This window comes from Pelmatolapia mariae, linkage group LG1 (genome assembly GCF_036321145.2).
Source record: "Pelmatolapia mariae isolate MD_Pm_ZW linkage group LG1, Pm_UMD_F_2, whole genome shotgun sequence".
Taxonomy (NCBI): domain Eukaryota; kingdom Metazoa; phylum Chordata; class Actinopteri; order Cichliformes; family Cichlidae; genus Pelmatolapia; species Pelmatolapia mariae.
Window position 1 is genome coordinate 10,100,787 of NC_086227.1, and position 26,880 is coordinate 10,127,666.

The 26,880-nt window shown below is 37.6% G+C and overlaps 1 protein-coding gene across 2 annotated transcripts in view; it reads left to right on the forward strand.

Annotated features, from left to right (window-relative positions):
• The window catches only part of luzp2 (leucine zipper protein 2), a 139,550-nt gene extending 113,777 nt beyond the window's left edge, over positions 1-25,773 (forward strand). The window contains exons 7-12 of one of the 2 annotated variants that reach the window (XM_063471524.1): positions 1,754-1,816; positions 6,186-6,260; positions 6,824-6,991; positions 16,341-16,445; positions 19,652-19,726; positions 24,885-25,773. In XM_063471524.1, coding sequence (XP_063327594.1) covers positions 1,754-1,816; positions 6,186-6,260; positions 6,824-6,991; positions 16,341-16,445; positions 19,652-19,726; positions 24,885-24,992 — 594 coding nt within the window. In that variant the 3' untranslated portion in view covers positions 24,993-25,773. The remainder of the gene's footprint in view (positions 1-1,753; positions 1,817-6,185; positions 6,261-6,823; positions 6,992-16,340; positions 16,446-19,651; positions 19,727-24,884) is intronic. The other variant, XM_063471533.1, reaches the window with a different exon arrangement.
• Positions 25,774-26,880: the final 1,107 nt, after the last annotated feature.

Consider the following 26,880-nt stretch of genomic DNA (forward strand, 5'->3'; position numbering starts at 1 on the left):
GTTCTACCCCCACCTGAAAACAAGCCCTCGAGATACTCCTACACGTGAGACATCAAGTTATCCCCAACCTGAAGCACACAAACCATACTATTCCAGCTAAAAAGCATGGCTTTTCTAACATTATAATAAATAAGTATTTGACAGTTCTAAAGTGTCCTCCCACTAGTCCAAATCTTAACATTTATGGAGGCGACTGAACACACAGTTTGGACAAAGTTAACCTTAATTGATGATTTGGGGTATAAACTGCTTGCTGGGAAATCTGCTTTTCAAAATATTTCAAATATAGCCAAGGTAACTAGCCTGCTAACTGTAAAGCTTAACAATGTTTCAAAGGCTTTTCAATGTTTCAGTGTCCCTAAAAATAGGCTCAGAATTGCACCACAGGAGACACTCACATAGTTTATTTGGAGTAAAAGAAAATTGAAAAAAAAATGCTTTGACAATTCAGAGAGTGAAGTGCATTCAAATATTTGCATTTATGAGTTAATACTCCACAGCATATGATTCTGTGGCCTTTTAAAATGATTCATCCTATTACCGGTGAGTATCTCAAAAAGCTCCACTTAACCGATGCAAATAAAATTAATTTGCTAACATTTTATTTAATGACCCGGTTCACAGGAGGGAAAAAAACAGGCTGAATAATTTCAAATTACATACGTTTGTGAGACCCAGTTGTAAAGTTTGCTCTGTGTTTATTTAACCTAACGTCTTGTTTTCATGTGGAGCCCAAGGATGCAGTTTTTGAATCCAGTTACACAAAACAGTGAGAGGTGTCCTGGGACATGGAGTCACCCTGGGAAGGGAAAAAAATAAGACAAAGAATCTCATATATAAAGGCACAGGTGTTTGTAAACTACACAAAACCCTGTGAAGTGAATTTCTCCCTTGGCATTGTGTTCAGTGTGCTTTGGTAAAAGAAAATTAGACCTCATGTCACATTTCACCTGCCTGTGCCAAGGAAATGTAGAGATAAATAAGGCTGAGACATACAAATATACAAAGAAAAGCTCTCTGGATCTGGGATTTTAAAGCTTGGTTAATTAAAATGAATTATTAACCTAATAATCTTTATGTTTAAAACTTAAATTCCTTAGGATTCAAGTTGAAGCAATTCTGTTTGCATAGCATGCTGTATTGGTTCCAATCACAAAAGGCTTTACAATACCTGTGCTCCTCAGCCTCGCTGAGGACTCAGAGTAACACTCTGTTCTATCCCGTGTGGAGGCTTTCAGTGTTCACACTCACATCATGAGCAGCTTTGAGGATGGCCATGTATCAAGCTATCTGGGGTACAGTCTCTGTGCTCAAGGTGCCCACTGATGTGGAGCAGCAGAGTGAATGTCAGGCAGCGCTGGTCACTGTGCATGTTTGGGGGTGGCAGTGAAGAAGTGCTCTGTTTGTGTGAGTGGCTTAACTGAAGGCGGGCGAGACGCTGTCACAACCGAGGAACCTGCACGTGTGTGGCGATGGTGGCAGTAATGTGTGTAGTGGGAGTGAGAATTCAGGTTTAGACAGTGGGCAAGAATCCAGTGCATGACGGCATCATTGTGTGGACTATACAGTTCAGTGAAGGGTAGATTTGATATTTTCTCCCTCTCAGTAGGGCCTTCCTTTAAGCCAGAGCTTTGCCTAGGGAATGCTCACAAAGGAGTCTTCTGCTGCAGCTGGCAGAATCCTGCTACGTGATCTAAAACCAATTTCGCTATTTGAATAAGCTAACACTTATTTCCTTATCTTCCTCTTGCAGTCCAAAAAAATCCAGGCTCAACTGAAAGAACTGCGGTACGGGAAAAAGGATTTAATTTTTAAGGTAAGCTCAAACTGAAGGTGGGTGGCTTTATAGTAGCTCCAGACCAGGGGTAAACAGGTGCTTCATACCGCCTTCAAAGGATGATCCCATCACAGAAGGGGCTCTAATTAATTCAGGCTGCAATTATAAACTCCCATCCAGCAAAAGCAGCACACGGGAAAGTCAATCAGCCAGCTCTTAGTGAACATACCAAGTTTCGTCCTCTGTTTCCACCTCTGCAAGATTCACCCCATCCTCTTTAATCTTCTGTGGTATCTGGATAAATGGTTTGGACAGCAGTGGATGAAGTTGATACAGAATTATGCATTAGATCATATAAGGGAACCTTCAAGACAAAATTACAGATGACACCATGTATTTCTACATTTCAGGGGTAACACCCATTTCAGGGAATCAGATATGTGCCTCTTCCTCACGTACTTCTTCTGCAAGCACAATAAAAACAGTGGCAGTGTTGTGTATTATTGCCCACCCGTACATACTCCATTGCCCTGTGAATTGCGAGGACTAAACGTTCTGGGATCTGAGCGCTCACATAATATTTATTGGCATTTACTGGTACAAGGACTGACCTTTCAGGCCTTGTTTGCGGTGTTAAAATGTCAGTTGACATTTTTGCCACAATGCCCTGTAATGCCATTTCTTATATGTATGTTTTGATGCTTTAAACGTATCACTGCTAAAGCTACGTTAGACATAAATGAATAAAAAAACGGACTCTGTCCTCGAGGATAGAATTTTATGCTTCTAGCCCTACACTTGAATATATTGTCCCTGGATGTCCTGTTCCTTGTTCTATTTCTAGTCTCTGAATGATGGATGCATCGACTTGTTTGCTTGGTGTCACTGCTGGTAAATCGTTGTCTCTAAATTGCATCAGTCAGTCATCCAAAACAAAAAAACAAAACGTTATTGTTCAATGTCACCAAACATTTCATGTGGACCTTTAAAACATTACGGTCTGTAGTGATTTGCAGCATTAGACAGATAAGGCTAATTTGATCATTCTCTTTATCTTGTAAAAACAGTCATCTTTCGAAGATGACAGAAATGGCTTCTTTTTTTCTCTGGTGGAAAGGTCAGGGAGAAATGCATCACGTCCAATCCCTCTGGCTATTCCTGAAAAACTCATCTGTATTCCCCATGTGCTGTGATCAAAAGCCCAGCAGGGGCCAAAGGAGGGGGAAGTGGAGGAGAGTCACTCAAGATACAGAAATGTCATCAGCATCACAGGGGGGATGTCAGTCAAGGCACCTTGACCAGGAGGCAATTGAATTGGTTATGACAGCTGTTGTACCCTATCAAAGTGCCTTTTGCAACACAATGTCTTGGTTTAAAAAAAAAAAAAGAAAGAAAACAAATTTGCAAGATTAGATACAGCAGAATCCCCAAAACTTACATTTGTGAAAGCTTACGAATACCTTTTTTTGTTAGTTAGTTAAAATACAAAAAAATGCAAATTGATTAAATGATACAGCACGTCTCCTAGAGTAACCTAGAGTACCAGGAAAAAAAGCCAGCATTTTTAGTGCAACTCTTGTCTCAGGTATAAACTGTACAGTTTCCCTCGCTTTTCATAAATATGTTACTAAAAAAAGTATTAAAAGAAAAGAGAGCGACTTCCCTGCATTTCCCTATGAGACAGTATTTGTGGCAGAGGAGCCATATTCAAGCTTTCACAGTGTACTCTTCATTGCGACACTAAAATTACCCCCAGAGCTGTTTCTTTTTAAGCTTAGAAAAAACAGATGTCGTCACACGCCTCATCTAGCCCAGTGGCCAGCACCCCACTGACCCCACACCTCTATAATGGACTCAGCACAGAAATATGAAGCTTTAGACTTGGGGGCACTAACCCTGAAAGTCAGCATTTCTGGGTCAGTGCCGTTGCACCAGCAGAGCTCAAAGGACTATCCACTGATGATGCTCTTTGTAATGGATGTAATGGCCTTTACTATAAAGCTGTGCACATACAAACACATGGATTTAGAGCTTTTAGGCAACAAACTAATATTGAGCCTCATTTTTAAAAAAAAAAATGTACTTGTGAGCAAAATGTGTGATTCCAGTGTGTATTAATGAATATCTTCATTTGCCACAAAGAGATTTTATGAGGCTTTTACAAAGCTTTGTGGCCATGAACTGTGCCTGATTACCTTAGAACTCCATCTGACTAAAACTCCCACTACGTGAACTTCTAAAGGTGAGATTTGACTCTTCAGTGAAAACCCATAGGACTGATTGTTGCTCTGTCCTTGAGAGTTACTATACGACTCATCTGTCAGAAAGGACTTAAACACAGTTTCTACCGCCCCATTGAGTGGTAGAACTGACAGACATGTTCATCATTAAAATAACCACTTTGCTGGCAGAAACTGACATGAAAATGAGATGAAATCAGTGAACATGCCAAGCCTCCAAGCTTTTTCAGAACACTCATCGAGGCACCACACACCACAAGTTGATAATGCTTACCAAAAGCTATCAATCAGTCACATCACCACTCGCTAAAATTTAATACACTTGAGAGGGATTGTAGTTGCTGTTTGTTGGGTTACCTGGCCTTGGATATTTTAGAATATAAGCCTTTGTAGTTTATCATTTCCAGAGGCAAGTAAAGACATCCGATAAAAGTTTATGGCTTAAAGTCCATCACCAAGGCCGGTTTTACACAGGCTGCATGCAAATGATCCCAGCACGGCTTTCTTTTTTTTTCTTGTGGATGAGTTTATCAATAATAGAAGACTTCTCAGAAGAAGCTCTGTTGATCATCATAAGGAGTTACATTGGTTCATTTACTAAAACCAGCCCTTCTGTGTGTGCTGTTCAGTCCTAGGATTAACGTTTGATGGTTTTAAAGGGTCTGTTTTTATAAATGACAACATTAAAATATTCTTCTATCCAAGAATCCATGTAATCCTTTTCAGTGCTGCTGTGAATTAACTCATGCTTATATGGTTTCATATGACTTCTAGGTTGTGCATAAAATGCTTTAAAAAGACTAGAGGTTTCGTTTTACCAAAAACTTAACTTAACCAAGATTTTGTCAGATTAATTAGTTAATTATCACTGGTTAGGAAGGTTACTGAGATCCCTATGATCAGTTTTAATAATCCCAAGGAGTCCTCTGAGTACTGTCCAATCCACATGTTGTTCAGTGCTCGAGCATTGTGTCCACTGTATCTGATATCTTTACGTTTCAGACTCATAAAGCATTTTATGAATACATTTGTTTTTGTTTTTCAGCTCCAGTCAACACAAAATACTCTACAATGACAAACACAGCAACAGATTTTTTAGTGTTTTATTAAATCTAAAGGACAGTTGTATCCTTTTCAGTTCAGATCCTTCACTTTCACTTAGTGCCTGGCTAAAACACTTCTGGCATTTTTGAGAGTGAATCCTACACTTGTATTTTCAGGTCTCTTCAGAATTACTTCATGTCGTTCTACATTAATCTTTCCCTTTATGACTAGTCTCCTGGTCCATATTGTGGAAAAACATCCCTGCAGCGTGGTGTTGCTGACACTGCGATGACTGTTGGGATAATAACAATGAAGTGATGCTCACACAAGCTTTTTGGAACTGTGGCCATCTGACTAAAGGATTTCACCTTTACTGTTGGAGACTTTTTTAAGGTTTTTATGGGAAACTCCTCGTGGGCTGTGATACAGGGAGGATTGGCTTCCTACCATCCATAAAAAAGAACAAATATTTCCACAAAAGGATTGCTGGGATGCCTATCACATTGACCGTGCTTCCTGGTTGGTCACCTGATCAAGGCCCTTTGCCACAAAAAACTGTGTATAGCTGAGGAGCAGTACCAATGTTGATAAACAATTCACTCAATCTCATCTCAGTTTATCACTCTGACATACATAATGAGTTGTGAAACTTTATATAGTTATATCCCATTAATTCAGTTAGGCACAGGTGGACTCAGATCAAGCATCCCGTGATCATTGTTAGGAAAGTGTGCAAAACAGTCCAAAAACAATGACCTTTGCTTTGTCATTGTGGAGTTTTGTTTGTAGATTAATATGGAAAAAAATTAAGTATATACATTCCAAGGTCAATTTAGGATAAAATAAAATGTAAAACTTAAATTGAATGCAAATTGATTGAATTAGATGTGTGTGCATGTATCTGTGTGTCCTTGTGTGTGCGTGTCAGGTTTTATAACAGATATTTTAAAAAGTAAAAACAAAAGTGATGATCTGCAAAATAACAAAGAGGAGCTTCAATCCCTTGTGCTATAGATTTTTGTTATCGATATTGCTGAAGATATGGGGTGGATCTGGAGAAATGCTTTACTTGCACAGTACAAAGAGAGAGGTTCAGCTGATTCAAAACTCGTGTGTTTCTGCAGGGGCAGCAGCTAATGGACTTGGAACACAAGTTAACTGTGGCCAAGGAAGAACTGGAGAAGACTGCACTGGATAAGGTGAATAACACAGGGGACGGGGTATCGCCGATGAGTGATGATGATCGAATGAATAAATTATGTGAAGTAATATTAGTCTGCATAAAGACCTTTTTTAAAGAGTGGATATCTAATGATGAAGGTTAAGTGCAGAAGTTTAATATCATGGTTGTCATAGCAATTTTCCCATCACAGTGTTGAGCTTCAACACATTGAACACGTGCACCAGATTTATTTTGTGGGGGTATTATTATTATTATGGATGTGCTAAGTTGAATGAGTGAAAATTGCACGGGGAGAAAAGAGCTGATAAAAGTGATATTGACGTCAGTTAAGCCAATAGTTTGCCTGTCTATTATTATTGATGAAAAGCAAATTATTTTTAAATACACATTACTTCATATTGCTCTATTGACTTCTTAATCTTTACGTCTTGCCTAACGATGCCTTCTAGCTTTTCTGAAATCACTTTAAAGGATGCCCTCCTATGGCTCTAATGCTTAAGTAAATTTCTCATGTGGATGGAAGGCAGTATGAGTGATTCAGAAACCGTCTTGTTTGTGTGTAATCTTGTTTGGGGACAGGAGTCTCAGATGAAGGCGTTGAAGGACACAGTTCACATCTGCTTCTCAGCCGTCCTGCACAACCAGCCCAGCAGCAGTCACAGATTTCCCACCTCCCCCACCCACTTGTTCAGATACTCATCGCTCATCAACAGCTCTAGAGTCACCTTTCAACAGCCACATGCCAAGGTAATTCAGAATTCAGTGCAGTGCTGCTTTATTTTTTTTATTTAATGTTTTTCAAAAAGATGGACTAGATATTTTAAAATACAACTTAAGAAATAAACATCTAAAAATTAGAACAATACTACAGCACAAGTAATTGAGTTGTCCAGCTAAGTTAATACCATCTATTAAAGTTGCAGATGGGCTATACTGATAATGTTTGCTGCCTAACTCCAACATTAACCTTGTGTTTTATTATTAGCCATAGCCACTAGCTGCTACTTTAATGATAACTTAACAGATGGCTAATAGTAATTAAATGGCTAACGTCAATGTGTGCACTGGTCAAGATTTATTATAATTGTTTAATACTTAAGTGATGCAAATCTTCTCAAAATTCTTCATTAACACCGGGATGTCAGTCGTTAAGATGCTTTGCCAGATTTGTTGTGCTACTCTTCAGTTGTTCAGCTGATAGTGAGGGGAGGGGCGGTGTGCAGGCACCTGCAGTGTGTCATCTAGAAGAGGTGAAGATTGCACGGTTGCTGTCATACTGTTACAAATTAGTATCCAACCCATTAACAATTTTTAGGATTCTTGAAAATCCTACTCTGTACATATGCTACGTTACTGAAAAAAACAAAACAAGCACCATCACATTTGCAGATTTTTTTCCCCCACTATTATCCATTACCATTATTATCATTATTACCATTATTATCCATCCTCATTGCTGGAATGATTAATAATGGTAACTTTCAGTATCCTACTTTTAATTTTTACTAGTGCATGTTTACTTTTCTTGATTTTAAACTCCCTCAAAAAAACATTAAAACAGTCAAGAACACTATTACACTAAGAAACACTAATACCTAATTATGGGAACTTCACATATAAGAAATTTATATGAAAAATTACTGTATTTAATTGCTTGCATTTTACATCATCTGGTGAGGAAACTTGCACTTACAAAAACATTTTTATTTCATATTTTCATTTTTTCTTTTTTCCTGATTTTGCTGCTAATCAACCCTGATCTTTGTCAGTTGTTCTTTTATGTCTTGATATGAATTCAGTCCTGACAGAAGTTATAAAATCAAACTGCTAGATCAACTATCTGTGCTACTCTGAGACTTTCAAAACAGATTTTAGTACAGCATGGTCTTGAAAGTATATTTTAAGCTTCCACTTCTATGATTATAATTCAACCAGAATCACAGTCTTCTAATGAGGTAATGGTGCTAGCAGTGAACAGTTTTTACACCTATAATTAAAAGAAATCAGAGCAACAACATTTGTAACATGGAGCCATGTTCTAATCATGGCTGATTGCATTGTTGGAACGATTTTTTCCCAAGGCAGCTTCATTCACAGTAGTCTTGAATGAATAATTCAGGCTGAATACAAAATGTAATTCTACGGCCCTTTCATGTTACCAGAAGCATGACCAATGGGCCTTTTTCACAGCTGACATTTTGACTTGCCATATCAGGAAAGGCGCAGGTGTAATTAATACCATTAACAATGACTGTGCTCCATTTAAGTACATCACCAGACTGTGTCAGAGAGACAGTATGCAAAATAATAGTGCCCTGCAACATGCCAAGCAAAGGAAAGTGCAATTGTTGTTTGGGTTTGGGGTTTTTTTTTTCAGTCTTATTAGTTACATCAGTTGTTGCATGGGTTTCCTGTAGATATACACTGGGGGATATAATTATTTGATCCTCTGCAGAATTTGTAAGTTCACTCACTTTCGAAGAATTGAACAGTCCCTATTCTTATGGTAGTTTTATTTTAATAAAGAGAGAGAGATTATCAATCAGAAATCCAAGAAATATAAACACTTTCCATAAAAGTTGCAAATTACAAATTTGCACTTCAGTGAGTAAAATAAGCATTTGATCCCCTACAACTCAGTCAGAATTCTGGCTCCCACAGATTGGCTATATGCCCATCTGGCCTGCACAAGGCTGGAATGGGCTACCAGACCATCAGAAGAAGCCTGATAATAAGAGGACAACTGCTGGTGTGATTATTTAGAAATGGAATAAATTTAAAATGCCCTTTGTCTGAACTTCTCTGCAAGATCTTGCCTCATGGGGTGAAGATGATCGTGAGGAAGGTAGTGGGTCAGCTCAAAACTACATGCGAAGAGCTTGTTAACGATCTGAAGGCAGATAGTCACTCACTACGCCATGATGGATTGAAATCTTGCAGTGCCAGCAAGGTCCCCTGTTCAAGAAGGCCAGTCTGAAGTTTGCCAGTGAACATCTAAATGATTCAGAGAAGGCTTGGGAGAAAGTGCTGTGGTCAAGTGAAACCACAGTCAAGCTCTTTTGTATCCCACTGTGTTTGGAGAAACAAAAAGAAGAAGCACATTTAGGTCATGGAGTGGCCTAGCCAGTCACCAGACTGCCATCTTATAGAAAAACAGGGGATCAAATCATTATTTTCCCCACTGTAATATGTTGATTAACTGTACAGTCCATGTAGTGTATCTGTATGTAATGAAAATGGCATGGACTTTGTCTTACAGTATGCAATCAGTTTGATTGTCAGCAACCCCAGTCCGAACACAAATATTACCGTTTCTTGAGAAAAGTAGGATAAAAACAAGATAAGTTTGCTTTGCAGAGCCAAAAGTAAAGTGGAAAGAAAGTTGGATTTGGGATATGCTTCTGTAATGGTGCAGTATAATTTTCCCTCTGACTTTCCAGATAAGATAAAGCAGGCTGCAGTTTTTTGCTTCTTCCCTTTGTGTAAACACTTTCAAATTGAAATTCATTTCACACAGAAACTTAGTGACATCATGGAATATAACTCTGTGCCAAAGTATTCACCTCACCGCACATCAGAGCACGCATAATGCACTGTCTGCAATATGAATTTAAGAGTTAGGCGATTATTACCTTCTTTTCAAGTGGCTATTTGTCAATCTGATGCCCCGAGTATCACTCTCTAGAGAGAAATAGCCCAGGAAATAATTACTACCAAATATAACAGTTGGGCAAACACACTTCCAGAGATTGTTCAGAATAATAACATGTCTAAATCAAGCGGCAGTCTAAATATTTATGTCAGTCTTTGTATTCTGTTCTATAGCTTTTGAAGAAAAACACTATTATTTTTGGGCTTTACAGGAGTTTTTTGGATGTTGGACTTGTTCTATATGAAAATTATTAACTCAATGTGACACAGTCTTTGTTTGGAGCCTCTTAAAGTCAGGGTCACAGCAGACTCAACTAAGGGCTCAGGATTTAATCCTTTTTAGGAGTAAAACAAGGTGACTTCCAAGAGGATTCACTCTACAAGTAGGATTATGCTTTCGGTGAGGATATTGTGTCTTGTTTTCCTACTGAACCACATTTTAAGACTGATGACAAGTGTCAAATTTCAGTTGTATTTTGTTCTTTAAACATTCCTACAAGTATTTTTGTGGCTCTGTGCACAAGAAAAAACCCCAAAAGATATATAACTCGCATACAGCTGAATATACAGATCGCTTTTATTTCTTGAAAATATACTTTATATTACCCATGGCTGTTTTACCCCCTACCAAGCAGTCATGTCAACCTCAATCAGAGATTGTGCTAGTTCTGATTTCTGAAAAGCAGTAGCTGCAGTCACTTTGAAATCATCAAGTCGGCCACAGCGCCGCTGTGTCTTATCTGCCATGATACTGGTGAGCAATTCTGGCTTTAAGAGGCTTTTCTCTCCTCAAAGCAGTCACAATTTACTCTGTGTCTCTATCGTGGGTGCCTAAGAGATTTGACATGCCACTTAGAGGATTTTTTTTTAATCATGCTTCAGTAATACCATCCACGCCAGTGCCATTGCAGTACCTTTGCTGTGGCATCATATAAAACAAGATTCTATAATTGACACTTCCTGTTTACACCCTCCTTGGTCAAAACAAAAGGATCTCATCTGACTATGCATTTGCCCATATCTGCCTTTCAAAGATACAGCCCAGTGCATTCAAGTACAGGAGCAAAATCAGCATCATACAAAAGAAAAGACAAGTACAGGAATTTCAAGAAAGGTGTGGGTTGATTTTTTTATGCTAATGAAGTTTTTACTTCCCCCTTCATTAGCATACAAATAGCAGCACTTCACTTGTGAGCAGTTGCTGGCTTCATTATCTCCTGTTGCTGTTGTACACTTGACGGGCTGTCTGATAAATCTCAGCGTGCCCTCACAGTGAAAATTACTGGGGTGCTCCATCTGTCCACTCCGCCTGTATATGTAGAGGTGGGTCAGATCCCATTTAATTCAATGCCAAATTTAACTCATATTACGCAATAAGAAAAAAACACATACAGTAGCACTTACAGGGCATAAAAGAGCCGAATGTTCCACAGCTGAGGAGACAAATGAGACAAATAGAACTTAGCTCTAAGAATAATTTGGCATTCCTCATTGTTATATCTAACAGCATGAAAGCACTTGGTTAGTGTAATTGTTATTTATTTTACCCTAGGTTCTTTTGTAGTTTTGAGGCATGTATAAGATTGTCTTATTGTAGCTTAGAAGTGCAATACATAAAATAACTTATTCTAGAAGGGATCCCTGTTGTTTTGCAGCTGTTTCAAGTCTTTCATTTCCTCAACTTAATCTTAATCTTTTAATCCGTGTAAGAGACAATCTGTTATTAAACAACCAACCAAATTTGAATGTTTATGAAATTAGTTTTCAAGATTCACTAAAAATGTAAAATAATAAAACAAAAACAAAATTCATTCTCTCAAACTTTGGCGGCTTGTCAACTGAGGGCGGTAATTGACAGCTCTTACACCTGCTTAAGCGGACGACATGAAGCTTACAAATTGAGCTAAGGTTTTGGGTTTTTTTGCTGAACCACACAGATAAGAGAGCAAAATTATAATGTATCCTGTATTCAAGATGTGGAATAATAATAATAACGTTGCAGTTCTTACAACAAAAGCAGCCGTGAAATAAAACAAAACATCAGTGTGTACTCTGTGACAGTGAGGCAAGATAGTCAGTTTTCACTGTTCACCAGAAGTAGGTGATTAGCTGTAAATCTCAGGTTACTCGAACAAAACTTTGTATAACTTCCTGGCGTTGGTCACAAGTACTTGCTGGTGCTCTTCATCAACGCAGGTCTTCGCAATATCAATCCAGCTCTTCTTCATCTCTGCATTTTAAATAAGAAGAATACATAAAATAATGAATAATAACAAATAAAATAAGACCAGCTACACTATCAAGGTAAAGGGATTAGTTACTATAGGTCTATCCTACAGGAAACCAAGTGCTAATGCGCATGAGTATTTATACAGGTTTCTGTTATGAGACGGGTCATTCTAAGGATGCCTGGCCACAGATTGTGTGATTCTGACCCACTCAGAAAGAAAACAAGTCTAATGAAAAGCAGCTTAACTGTGTCAGGGCCAACTCATTAGCATGATAAGTTAAAAAAAAGTTCCTTACAGCAGAGTATACTGACAGCATTGGCATAATGGTGTACTGTTAATTAATTTAGGAATGTCTACAAAATAAATCTATCCTAAATACCTTAAATAGTGTATGTTTATTCCGTTAATTAAAGAAATGTGAATAGTTCTGAAAAATATACCATGGAGTATCCTGAATGCTATGGATAACCAACAACGGTATAACTTTGCATTATGTGAAAAATTACAAAAAATAGCACCAAAGAGATCACATGTAATCACATATCACATATAAAGAGATCACATATATTCAAACGCCTCTGATTCACAAACTGAATCAGAAGCGTTTGAATTTCATCAGCACATATATACTAAAATCTGCTTTGTGTTGTGAAACCTAAAGTGCTTAAGTGCAGGGATGTTTGTTCAAGCACTCTGTGACACCACTTTGAGTGTCACGCTCGTAGTTTGAGTTACCGTAATGGGCCTTAAGCTCTGTTAGACACCACAGATAAGACTCTCCCAGACCCTGCCTGACACACACACACACACACACACACACACACAAAGCTCTTCTTTCTGGTGAAAGATTCATTAGTGTGAGGATGCAAAGATCAGCAGGATTGAAGTGGAAGTTGCTTCATATTTAACAGTCTTGGGGAGAGAGCCAAGTCTTGTGGTCTGATAGTATGCAATTTTCATCAAAGTAATGGGAGATGATGTCTTAGATGCTCAGAGTACTGGGCTGGAGGAAAATCAGGCATTTCATTGCCCTGCTCTAAGCGCTTACTATTTACTTTTATGATTGTTTCCTTGTCTATAAAAATTATACAGGATATCTATCTCTCCCAGGCAAAGATTAGACAGTAGCGAGCTGACAATCCAAAAACTTCTATAGATATGGACTAGAATCAAATTTGTGTTCTACAAAGGGCAAAAAAACCCAAACAATGTTGCCAAAAACCCACTTAGGTAAGTTAATCTCAATAATAGTTGCAAATAATCACAACTCGGCATATTTGTGTGTCTTTTCACCTTTTGCTTAATTTCACTTCATGTTTGGTTAAAGGCAGGCTCACAGTGAGCACCACTGAAACCTTTATCACAACAAGCTTTGTTAATCATTGAATAAATATATTTCTATGTATATCCAGATGCCTTCAGAATGAAATAACTCATGTATATCCGTGGTGTTATAGCAGAATACATTACAAAATTAATTAATTCAAATTGGTAATAAGAAATAATTTGTTGATTAGTATGTATTTGTTGGAGAACTGTTTGCTAGCATCAGATTAACATGTTATGAAAGTTTAACAACTTATCAAATAATATTATATGTTATATTATAATATTATAAATGATGGTTATTATGACGTGTTACTTGGAAAACTGCTGCTTTTAAGCACTAAGGCTCTGCTGAAAAATCAGGGGCCTTATGGAGAGACAAACAGATGGTAAGAATGGAAAGTGTGGCTGGTTCTGACAGATGCTGTCAAAAGTTGGGGAATTGTGTATGAAATGTTCACCCAAATGTGGTCACTTCCACAAGTAATGTCAGTTCTCCTGAACCTGCCTAAAAAGATGTTGCTTCAGCTGACACAATAAGAATGGCGTTTGACATTGACAGGTTAAGATTGCTTATGTTCATCTTGCAACTGTCTTGCTTTACGCTCTCAAGAGACCACTTTTGACCCAGTTAAAGTGTACTTGCCTTGTGCAGAAGACTATCTGCAGAAGACAGTTAGACTTTGGGAGAAAGATCTGGTATAACAAGCCTAATTAATATTTCAACCCTTGGTCCTTACCGGACAAAATGTTATGATGAGTGAAAAGATGGTGCCTGCATCTACACAAATGTAGACTGTAGAACTTGTATTCAAGAGGTTGAAAGAAAATATTATAACGTGATAAACTGGAATCATTGTTAAACACTGCTTGAAGTCTGGATCTCCTGAACATGACCAAAGAATGGATTTCCTCATTTGTGATGCTTTGCCATGCCTTTAGTGCAGACGTCTTCAGCTGCTGTTTGTTTTTTGAAATGAAATGCTCTCTGCAGTTGATCAGGCTTTTATGTATTTGTTTATTGCATATACTTCAGAATTCATGCTGCTGTTTCAGTGATCCATGGTCACTAGAATCCATGCAATTCATCCATGGTCATATCCTCATATTGCGAATTATGAGGATCCCAAATGCCACATTTCCTTCAACTCCAGAACTTTTACCTGCATAATTATTGAAGAAATAATGGAATCCCCTGCAACTGTCCATGAAGCTTTTGAGTGGACTGTCAAATTATATTTTGTCCCATGAAAAATAGGGATGCCATGTTAAAGAGATGTAATGCAGAAACCCTTCGTCCATTTGTGCTGTACTCTCAAATTAAAGCTAAGAATCTACACTTGTAAGCTTATTTTTTGGCTTCTAAACACATTGACAGTGTGATGCAAGATTGTGTTTTAACAAATTATATGTCTGTTTATTTATATACAACAGTTACTCCTTTAACCACAACCACTTCTCATAATTTTTTTCTAAGTGCCTGTTACTTAAAGCAAGTATGTAAAATTTTTAAATGTTCACCAGATCAGTCATATTATCCAAAAACAGGCTATAAATCAGATTTCGAATGACATCAGGAGTTTAGTGAGATAATGAGGAACATTAATATGTTTATAGTCTAGGTTTTTGCTTTTTCCTGAGAAGTTATCAGTCATTTCTCATAAGACCATACCATTATTTGTCAGGATTTGAACGAATTGCTATGTTCAATAGCAAAATGATGACTGTCATGTAACTCTCCAGAGACCCGTATCCATTTTTATTTACTTTTATTTCACTTTTTTGTTTGTTTTTGTGCTTTTTTGCTTTTTGGACTCAAGCATAGAGCATTTCTTGCACTACTGATTTTAAAGTGCATCAACCTTGCAAAAGTCATGTTTTCTATGCGGACATCATTTCAGGTGGTAGCAATATGGATTGCTCTACTACCTCCAGAGAAAACCTTTTCATCTCTGACTGTCCGTCTTGTTTTCCTTCCTCTATCTCAGAATTGCTTTGGCTCTGTTTGCAGTGGGTCACTTCACTGAAACATCATTGTTGATCATGTGCAGGTCTCATAGTAGTAAATCCCAAATCTACCTTCTGAACTGGAACTACTTCTCACTCTGAGGTGGTCTGTGTATTTCTATACAGACGTCAGCGGTATTCTTGTTTGAAGGTCCAACATCTGAGACCTCAGAAAGATTGGTAAAAGCTGTGTATTTCTTTATTTATTTAGTGTCATAACATATTCTGATCCTAACAATACTATGCAAGTATGAAGGTATCCAGTTACTGTACATATGAACAATTAAAAACTTAAATTACACAGTGCATCAGATTTATTATCTATTTTAGTCTAAATAGAACCCTAATATACAAAATGAACAACCATGCAATATTAAATATGACCTACATCAGCGGTCCCCAACCTTTTTTGCGCCACGGACCGGTTTATGCCCGACAATATTTTCACGGACCGGCCTTTAAGGTGTCGCGGATAAATACAACAAAATAAAACTAGTACCAGTACCGAAAAAAAGAAGATTTATTCATAACACACGTGAAAAGACCCAGGAAAACCGAGTTAACGATAAAAACGATAACAAAATAACGCTGAAAACCGATAAAAACCCTGAAAACCATACATTTCACACCTGAGCCTCAATGGACGACTCATGGACCGGTACCGGTCTGAGGCCCGGGGGTTGGGGACCGCTGACCTACATTTTGGAATACTGAGAAACTTTTGTCTGTTTTGTCTTGTAATAAATTAAATTGAACATAAAATATATGTTTAAATATGAAATAAAGATATATGTGTTAGAACTACTTGCTTTTGAAGAATGTCATGAACCTATTTGCACGTGTTTTTAACCCCAAGTTTATATTTCTGTTTTCTTCTGCAGGATATCTCCAAAGTTCAGAGAATTGTCACTGCCAGTAAATCACCCATGAACATCAGTGTAATGAGGAGAGAGAATGGTGGAGCCAAAGAGTGCCAGATGGAAAAGGTGAGCCTTTAGAGTAATTAAAATACAGTGGCCTCTCTAATCTGAGTTTCAATTGTTCACTAAATTCATACTCAAGTCCCTCATCAAAAGTCAAAGAACTCGCTTTTACTCCAAGTGTCCTTAGTGGGTTCATGAATTACAAAATTTTATAGAAGGTCTGCAACAAGTTTCAACTTAATGATGCATCTTTAGTTAGGAGTTTTGGTGTAGCTCAGCAGTAATTTGGTTTAATGAAATTACACATTACTAAAGGAACACCATGTGCTACATGAAGACTAATAACACAGTTTTACATTGCTTTGGAGATTGAAGGTGACCTATTATGTTTTTCTTTATTATGGGTCCTACATGCTTAACCCTCTCGAGGCAGACGTTGCCGATTTGCAACAGTTAAAAACTAACAACTTGATTACCCCACATACATATTTTATGAGTTTTTTTTACTCAGAAGTACCACTGCAGGACTTGGTTGTGCATTAGCAACAAAAACTTAATTTGAGCCTGAGAGGGTTGACTCTTTGTAGCTCCATCCCTTCAGTCTAGATTACCTTTCTTATCCAGTTCAAATGAGATCCCAATATGCTCGTAGATCTTAGTGACGTGGATCAGTGACTCGATGTCTTGCTCACTGCTGGCATACGGTTTGATGTCATCCATGTACAGGATGTAGCTGATGACTGATGATCACTCCACTTTTACTTTTAGCAATAAGCTGGGTTAGGGGATTGAAGCCAATGCAGAACGGTAGTGTTAACAGTGCATCACTTTGGTATATTCCACTCTTGATTATAACTTCTGTGATTGCCAGTGGTCTTCCACAGTCCTGCTAAGTTCCTGTTGAACATTAGTAGTGTACTACTAGTGTTGCATTGTGCCAAACAATATCGATGTGTGTCATATTGAGTCATAGGCTTTCTAAGCTATGCTCATTTGTTGACTCAAATGCTTTCTTGGTTTGGTTCCTGTGATGGTTTAGAAGAGCTTTCATGTTGTGGAAAAGCAGGTAATTGGCCGGTAGTTAGATGGCCTTGTACCTTTGTGGGGATCCTTCATGATCAATGCTGTTTTGCCCTGTACTAACCAGCCCAGATGGGTACATGCTGTTATCAGCCCACTTATTGCCTGTATCCCTCAGTCACGGAGGTTTAGCTATGAGCACAGAAGCTTGATCCACCTTCAGTTCAAACCTTCAGTTTACAACAGGGAGCTTGTCATGAGAAAGTTTGGTTCAATGAGTGCAAGGGAGCTAAAACAACTTGTTTCAGGCAGTGGATGAACTGAGCTAGTGCGGCAAGGCCCAGTAAAAAATCAATAAGGATTATTTTTATCTGTGAATTGTGCAAATCTTCTTGAATAGAGTCCCATAAAAATGTGCATTTGTAAATGAGCTTAAGAAGTCCATTTTAATGAGTTGAATAAACTGGCAGTATTGATTTGGTGCTTTTCTTTTTGTTTGTCATTTTAAATTGGATATTCATACTGAACTATGGGTCGAACAAAATGCAATTCTGAAATCATGATTTGGGCTGTAAGACATGTCTGTACATCGGTTTAAGTACATTTAAGCAAAAATAATGAATACAAAAATACCGTGAAGATTAATTGAGAAAGAAAATGTTTTTTGTTACATCCTTGAAACTCCAATGCTATTGCATGGGAAAGTACTGTAGTTGCAGTGATGACAAAATTTGCACATTCGCACTTACTTCAAAGAGCTCTTCACTCAGAGCCTCATTGACACTTTGACAGCAGTTATTGAGGAAGGAGAGCGTGGAGCAGTCACTGACCTCTCCTGTTCAGATTTTTTTCATGAAGGACTTTGGTACCTCAGACAAGAGACTTGCTTCTCCAAGGTCCGGGCAACTGTGAGCAGTCAGCTATGAGGGAGGCTCCAAAAGACTGTTTCCAACAATGTCAAAATCAAGAGGCTCCGAAGAAGCAGAGGAAGTGAACAGAGCCTGTAAGGATTTTTGACAAGTGGCTATCAAGAACTATTACAGGCATAAGTTGATAGACTACAGGAGACAGGGGAATAGTGAGGAGTGCTGCCCTGGAAGGAAATTGCCCTGTGTGGAAACTGTGTCAAAGAGATCGTTCCTTAATGAAATTGTGCCAAAAACAATGTTCACTGGCGTCTCATAATTGATTATATAATTTTGGCAGGGGCGTGAAAAGGGAGAAACATGCTGATACAGATAAGAGGAGACATATTTGAAACAGAGACTCGTGTTTGCCCATGATCATTGCTGCTTTTCCCCCTTGTCCTTTTCTCTCTGTGGGCGGGAAGGAAATGAAGAAAGACAATTTGTATGAGCATGTGTAGCTTGCAGTGTGTCCCTGGTTTGAAAATGAAATGTGATGGCCTTGCTATACTTTAACAAATTATCTATGTTTTATAGCAAGGATTTACATTCAGCTGGTACAAAAAGTACTGCTGTCAGCGCTAATCTGGTTAAAATGACGTTAACTCCATAACTGCATTAATGCGGCAAATCTCCGTTAGCGAGGATCGGGCGTGAGTGGGGCTGCAGGGCGTCAACGTGTTAACGAGCTAATCACGCTAACGTGTTGACGCCATGCAGCCCCATGCACGGGGCGCCCATTAATGCGGTTATGGCGTTAACGTCATTTTGACTAGATTAATGCTGGCAGCACTAACAAAAACATCACAGTTCGTGTAAATAAATTACTATTTTAGTACTTATTATAGATCACAACAATCATTGATTTTCAACAACCAGCAGCTTCAAATAGTTGCTTTCTCTTTTTTTAAACAACCAACCAAGTTCTTTATATTTTGAATAATAAATTGTTAATTGACTAATAAATAAACACTTTTAAACATTTAAAGTTCACATATAAGGCTATGTTTCTTTCATAATGAGAATAAGATAAGCAGCTTACTCTGTGGTTGTTGAAGTCAATGATTCTTTGAAGCTTATTTGTAAAAATGAGAGGTATATGAATTTGACTGATGTGAGTTTATTTATCTGTTTTCACTGAATACATAAAGCTGGGACACTGTACACTGCTACATCAGCTTATCACCCTCTGTAATACAATAGATCTGTCTGGCAAAGAGGTATATATATTTTTTTATCATCATTTTAGTTACTGTAATGAAAAAATAAAGTTAGGATGACTGGGTAAATAAAGTATTCCTCATCTCATCATCATCTCATATTGTCCTCATATTGTTCTCTTAGACTGGGAGTGACTGCTTCCAGAATCAGACGGAGGAATCAGCTCCAGAAAGCAGAAAGCTACCAGAGCAACAGCAGGTGTGTGTCACAGGATTTATATGAAAAAATGAATTTATATGCTGACATATTTTTCATTAGTACAGTGAAGTTTTATGTTAGTTTATTTAATTGGTTTATCCATTTAGAAGTTAATTCATTCAATCTCAGTCCTAATGCCATTTTCTTTATATCGAAGGCATACGTGTTTAAAATTTGGTCAAAGATGCAGTCAGGTCTTTTGGAAAATAACACAATTCTTATTATTTTGCCTTTGTGCACCATCACAGTGGTGTAGAGAGCCCTATCACCCTCACCCTAAAAACCAAGATGTGATTGAAGTGCAAAAATTCAGCTTTAACAAAAGTACTGTATTAACTGCTTAGGAATTACAGTCATCTTTTTTTATCTAGAGTCTACCATTTTCAGAGGATATTGCTCAATTATGTCCAAATATTAATGAATCTGACTGTATACAATGCACTTTCATTACTAGCAAGTGATATACATATATATTATATAATTACATAGTTTATGACAAGATAGTGTAGCAGCTTTTACCCTGTCATAGCTTTTTGACAATATTTTTTGGATTATCCTGCAGTGTAATCAAACAGATGGCATGACAAGCCATTTTCAAACGACAATATGGAAAGAAAGGCAACACAGATGTAGCTGACACATTGTGACGACATACTTCCTGACAACTACTAACTAAACAAACTGATTTAGCTCTGTATATAATGAAGTACATCCCAAAGACATCAAATGAAACACAGTTGATGATTCATTAAGACACAAGTGAGACACACAACATCTACATCACATTCCTAAAAAAAATGGAGAAAAAAAGCAACCAATCCATAAAAATCTATTATTCAGTGTGCCAATGTCACCTACAGTATGTGATATTCAATGTCCTGTCAAAGTCCATGCTTAACTGCCTCCCTCATCCTATTATTGAATTGAGTCACACCTGTTTGGTGGTGGCAGATGGTACAGCAAAACAATGCATCTCATTTCAATGCAGTGCAATACTGTGTAACTGAGCAACTGTCTTGCATTCCAAGTGGCAGCAATCCATTTTTAGACACGAGTATTTGCAAACGAATACAAGAATATTGCAAAGGAGACAAATGGGCTTATTTGACTTCTCAGGTTTATTTTGTGCCAGAGAGATATTCAGTGAAAGTTTAACAATTGTTTTCTTGTGTAGCAACGCTTTGGACTATGTCACTGATTTATAGCATTATGAGATGTAATGCAATTTCGATTTCGATTTAGTATAGTGAACTTAATCTAGGATGTTACTTGTTAGGGGAGTCAGAAGAATTCCCCAAGGCATTTCTGTTCTTCTATCTCTAATCTATACGAGATGTAAGACTAGCAAAAAAATGTAACTGCAAAAAGAAATCCTTGTTAGGGCACAAAGTACATTTTTAATCCTAGTATGGTTTTCTTTGAAAAACAAGAAATGCAGGAAAACAGTAGCAAGGTTTTCAGCCATCACCATCAGGTCGGTCTAATGACATTGTAAGACGTAATGGTTATATAGTTATCATCCTTCTTAGATCGCTAATAGGGAAATTTTCATATTGTGTTGCAGTACCAAATGTACAATAGACTCTTTTCCTTCTGTCAGTTTTTATCCCTCTTGCACAGCACTTGCCATTCATGGTGTAGTAAACAGTTTGATTAGTAGTAATTTGCATTCCAGTCTCAGTGGATCAATCTGCATTTAGGTGCTCCGTATTTCTGTCACTTCTCCACCTTCATTACGTGTTTTCATGTTCGATTTGTGGTGACTGAGAACCCAAGTGTCATTTCTCCTTATGTTCAGATGTTTTTGAAAGAAAAAGTATTTGCAGTCTTGTACCTGTTGTGTTTGGTACAACGCAGCAGTAGTTATGAAAAAGAAAAACAAGGAAACACTTTAGGTGAGATATATTGCACAATCCTTATCTATTGACTCAGCCTCCTCTGGCAGACTGATGTGGCCTCGTCATGCACAGAGTGACAGAGCAATATTTAAAAAAAATTGCAACAGTGTGCCATTTAAACTTAATACAGTGTATCTATATTTCAGATTATGTTTAAACACATCAATAACTTTATTGGAAAAAAAAGTTGGTTCATTTTCTTTTTCTTTTCTGTTCCTATAGGTCAAACACATAACTTCATACCATTTTAGCACATCTTGACATTCTTAAGCAACAGAGCATATTTCAGAAGCACAACAGCATGAGTAATGTTTGTGTCTGACATTCCTGAATTCATTAAAAATGTGCGAGTGGAAGCACGCCAGCTGGAATATAAAAATCACAAAGGGTGACTAAGGAAATGATAAAAATCAAGTAAGGCAGCTATGCAGTCATTCAAATAAACAGCTACTGTTTATGATTCAAAGTGAGGAAAAAATTAGCAAAATTATGTTTTAGGCTTCCAAAGAATTCCTTCTGCTTTCACCTATTTTGCTAATAATTATGTTATTCAGTCAGTGGTTTGTGTTTAGTGGTGTATTTTAAAGTATTATATAGCTACTGATATTTCTGTTAGATGTATCTGTAGGCAAAAAATAAAAAATAAAATAAAATAAAAAATAAAAATCTCACAATTTCCATGCAATGTAAATATATTGTCGTATGACTGTTTTGGGTTATTTATTATTAAGTACAGAGTCAGGATGAATCGGAATAAATTCAAAAGGGTGAACACGTGAAAATTATTTCAGATTTTTTTTCTGTCCGTCAGCCATATTGTGGGCTACATTGGGTTTAAAGCAGAACTATGAATGTCTGCTTGTAGGATGACATTCATAGTTCTGCTACTGACAAAGCTCCTGAAAGTTTTTCCAAAAATCTACTGTCAACTAAAACTACTGGATGTTCTTAAGAGAGTTCTTGGTGGTGAAAAATAAGATATACACAGTAAACAATCCCAATCTGACATCAAAGTGGGTGGAAAGAAATCACAAGAGTGCATTAAGTGAGGAATCATGCTTGCCTGCAGATGAACAGATGAAAGGAAGCATGATTGATTCTCGTCCACTGGATCAGATATATGATTCTTTCAAAAATGCTTTGAATCAAAGTTTAAAAAACTAAAATATTTATCTATCTATCTATGAATACAATATGATAATTATGAAGAACCATTTTTATGCAAGCTGTAAGTCTGTCAAAGCACCTCCAAAATGATTGGTTTGATGGCCAATTCTTGCATGCAGACAACCTGTTTCCACAAAAGCTCAGAGATCCATGCTAGCCACTGTACTATAGACAAAATGCCAGCTTACAGGCTCTTCTTGAAATGGTTTTTGCATAGTTCAGAGTTGGGCTTTGGGTCATTGTCCTGTTGTAACGGGAAATTGGTTGCAATCAAGTGGTGCTGACAGGGTATGACATGACATTGCAAAATGGAGTGGTAGCTTTTCTTGTTCAAGATCCCATTATCCCATCTCTTTGCTGGTAATCAATCTTGCAATTCATCACCAGCAGAGCAACGCATTTCTCCACCATTCTTGACAGATGTCAAGCACACCTCCAGCATTTTTTCATTTCCTACTCTCAATCTTCTATTTGACCCAAACACCTTAAGCTTAGATTTGTCTGTCCATAACACTTTTCCTCCTGCCCACTCTCTACGTTTTTTCCCCGTCCTAATCTTCTCCTTTTATTAGCCATTCTCAGATATGGCATTTTCTATCCTAAGAGACTGAACATGACTGGCGGAGGATGTGTGTTTGATTTTACAGCTAGAAGTCATCTGACAAAATTAATACACATAAGTCAAAATGATCACACAAAGAGAAAATTAGAGCCAAGAGAATGTCTTTCTTATTTTTTTTCCACACAATACACAGATTCAGACTAAATAACAGCATGCAAATATAATACAGTTCTGTTTAGTGTTTACTGCCACTAAACAGAATAGAACAGAACAATGCCTGTGGATGGAGAGCAAGAACAAAGCAGTATGCCCAGTTGTTTTTTAAAAAAAGTTGCTAGATTTGACACTTAAAAAAAGTTGTCAAAGGATTCCTCAAGTCTAGGAACAAAGTCACTGAGTTGTCAAAAACTATGTGAACTGAAGCATGCTAATCACTCCTGTGAGTCAGGGGAATGTAAGATAACAAGCTGAGGTGCTTTTCATGTCCACATTAAAAAAAAAAAAAAATCCTTTATCCCAAATTTAAAAACACTATGGAAACAAATACTTTGATATTTGTGTCTAAAATTGGCTAAACCCACTTTAAACAAGCATCAAATTATATGGTGATGGGACAAAAGAGTTTATTCTGATATTAGCATAGCACCCAAGCGTATATCATGGGTTGAGTTGAGTTGTGATTTGTATAACTGTGTCACTGTTACACAGTAAGTTGTACCATCAATTAATTTTTAATGTACTCTGCAGAGTTTTGACCTCCAGTTTTTCAGTGTAGCTGTGTTTCATGTGAGTAGCCCTCTGTTTTGCAAGTAAACACGATAAAGCCCGAGTACAAGTAAGCAGGCTTTGCGATCCAAATCTCAGAGATGATTCAGCTCTAATCTGCGTATCAACAGTGGGAGTGACAGCTGTTAATGTAAACAATCCAGGATAAAAAAAAATACTAAAAAATCTACAAAAATTTTAGATTTTTTAGTAAAGGTTCCCTGTACCTATGTGCTGGTTTAAACTGCAGGATACACTCTGAAGTTCTTTTGTTCACAAAAAAAGCATAAATATATGCCTTTTGTGTCTGTGTGTTTGTGTGTGTATGTGTGTGTTTGAATTTGCTGGTGCAACTTTACAAAAAAAGCTACCCAAATGCACTTTTTAGTGACTATGTAGCTGTGGATGTGACAACCAGCAATTACACTATGGTGAATTATTATGTTTGGGGAGGACGGGCTGATGCAGGCCAGTAGCTATCTGTCTTTCAAAGGCAACACATTTGGCTGCATCAACTGATGCAACTGTGGTAGCATCTAAATAGGACAGATGCTAGACAGCATAAGGACTAGGACAAGTAGAGAGAAGCATAGCAGCAGTCATCATATGAAAGACTTGCCGTGTTTTACTTTTTAAATTTTCTTTGTATTTCATATAGATTTAGGGGGTATTTTCTGCTAAGATTACAAACCACCATATGCCTACTATTGAACACCATTGTGTCAGTCTTGCCTCATTATTATTCTTTATCTTCTGAACCTAACAGGAAAAGAGCCAAGTGCAGAGTGGAAAATTCAACACAAAGCCCACACACGACAATGACGAGGCAGAGGGAGGCAGCAGCAAAAAGACAAAGCCCCATAAATACAACTGAGAGGACGGCATATCAACGGGAGCGCAGATCTACTGCATTGCCTGAAGGATCTTTCTAAGAGCACATACTCGCACACTTCTACAAAACGCGTGCACACACACACACAGACACACACTCACTTTTTCGACACACATGCACACATGCGCATATCAGCATCGTTAGCAAGAGCTGAGACACTGGAATTGTCAACAAATTTCAAACTGTCATCTAAAAAAACCTCCATAGTAAAATGGCATGCGTTTAGAAATTTTTTTCAAAGGTAGCAATGGCACTGGTAACTTGTTTCATGATCGTTCATTTGTTGTTTACTTATCTGAGTTTTGTTCCGAGTGAGGACACTGCTTTCTAAATGTGTGATCTTTCTAGAAAATCCCTTTGCACTGGTGAGGTCTGACACTGTATCCTGTGATAAGTATATCAATTGACAAATAAAAAAGTACTCCTACCACTACTATTACTACTACTACTACTACCCAACTTAGAATATTGTTTGTCACTCATTGTAGCAAGGTTAATTTACTCCTCCACATTTTGAAATATAGAGGCTCAAGTTGGCTGGCCAACTGTTCAACATTTAATATTTCAGCACTCTTTCTGCCTTTAACACTCCAGAGGCAAAGAGCCAAAGACTCACAATGGGTCGTCTCCCTGAGAATGTGCCATGCACTGAGTAGTAACTCCTAGCTACATGTATCTGTGTTATCTGACCTTTCTGTGTCCTTTCAATAAACTGTAATTTTCAGTAAATGTGAAGAATAAATGGTTATTTGTGGGAAAGAAATTAGTGAGTATGTTTGTGATTAACGGCAGAAAACATTTCTTATTGCAAAGAAAGTTCCGGTTTTACGCCCTGTGAATATGAACTGCTCGAGGTCGTGGGAGACATCCGTTGATATATTTAATTGGTTATCGAAACAGTGTATGTACCTTTTGGATTATAAACATCTAATAATAAATATGAACATATTTATATCAAAAAAGCGCACTTGAGGTTTTCTTCAAAGAAATCCTACAGCTTTATTACTCATAGCCAAAAAAGGTTTTTTTTTTTTAAAGTAAATATGCCATGGACAGTTATGTCTCAAGCAAAACTGTGGCTGGGTAAAAATGGATTCAAATTCAATAAAGCTGTACTTATGTTAAGCCTTAGTGATTTCACTTTCAATATAAAGCAGAAAATAGGGGAGGGGAAACAAGAAAATGAAAAAAACTGAAAGTTCTCATGAGGTTCATGAAAACACAGAGTTACACAGAGAAGAAAATAGAATTAAGACATGCAATATATATTTTATAAAAGGCACCTCCAACATCCCACTGTCTCATCAGTCTTGGTATGCAGTGTCATTTTACAGTACTGTCAGCATTTCAAAAGCATATTGTTAAGCATCACTCTCAAATGCTCATACTATATTGTTAACTATAAAAGCACATCTGTGGCTCCTTTAAGAGCTTTGGAAGCTCACAACTGTGTTAAGCAGCTTTATGGTCACAGCGTCCCCTTCATGTGATACTTGGCTATCATCACCGAATACAACAGTGACCGTGCTGGAAAATGTTAGCCGACAGGTGGAGAATGCTATTTTAAGACGCACAATCCATCTTTTCTGTAAGTTTGACAGCTTTTCCCAGGTCGTCTCTGTGTCTTGCTGAGAAGAGAAGAAAAGAAAAGGACCACTGCCAGGATTTGGAGACCCAGGGTGCATCCTGCTAATGGTGACATTACACCTCGGAGCCAACTGTTTCCAGAACATTGGAAAGAAGAACTATGGTAAAGTTTTCCTATCAGACAGACAAGCCTGAGGTTTGATCAAAGTGGCATTGGAGTGTCTGTATGTCATATTCTTTTTACTGCCTCCTATTCACTGCTGATAATGATGTATTTTTCAAG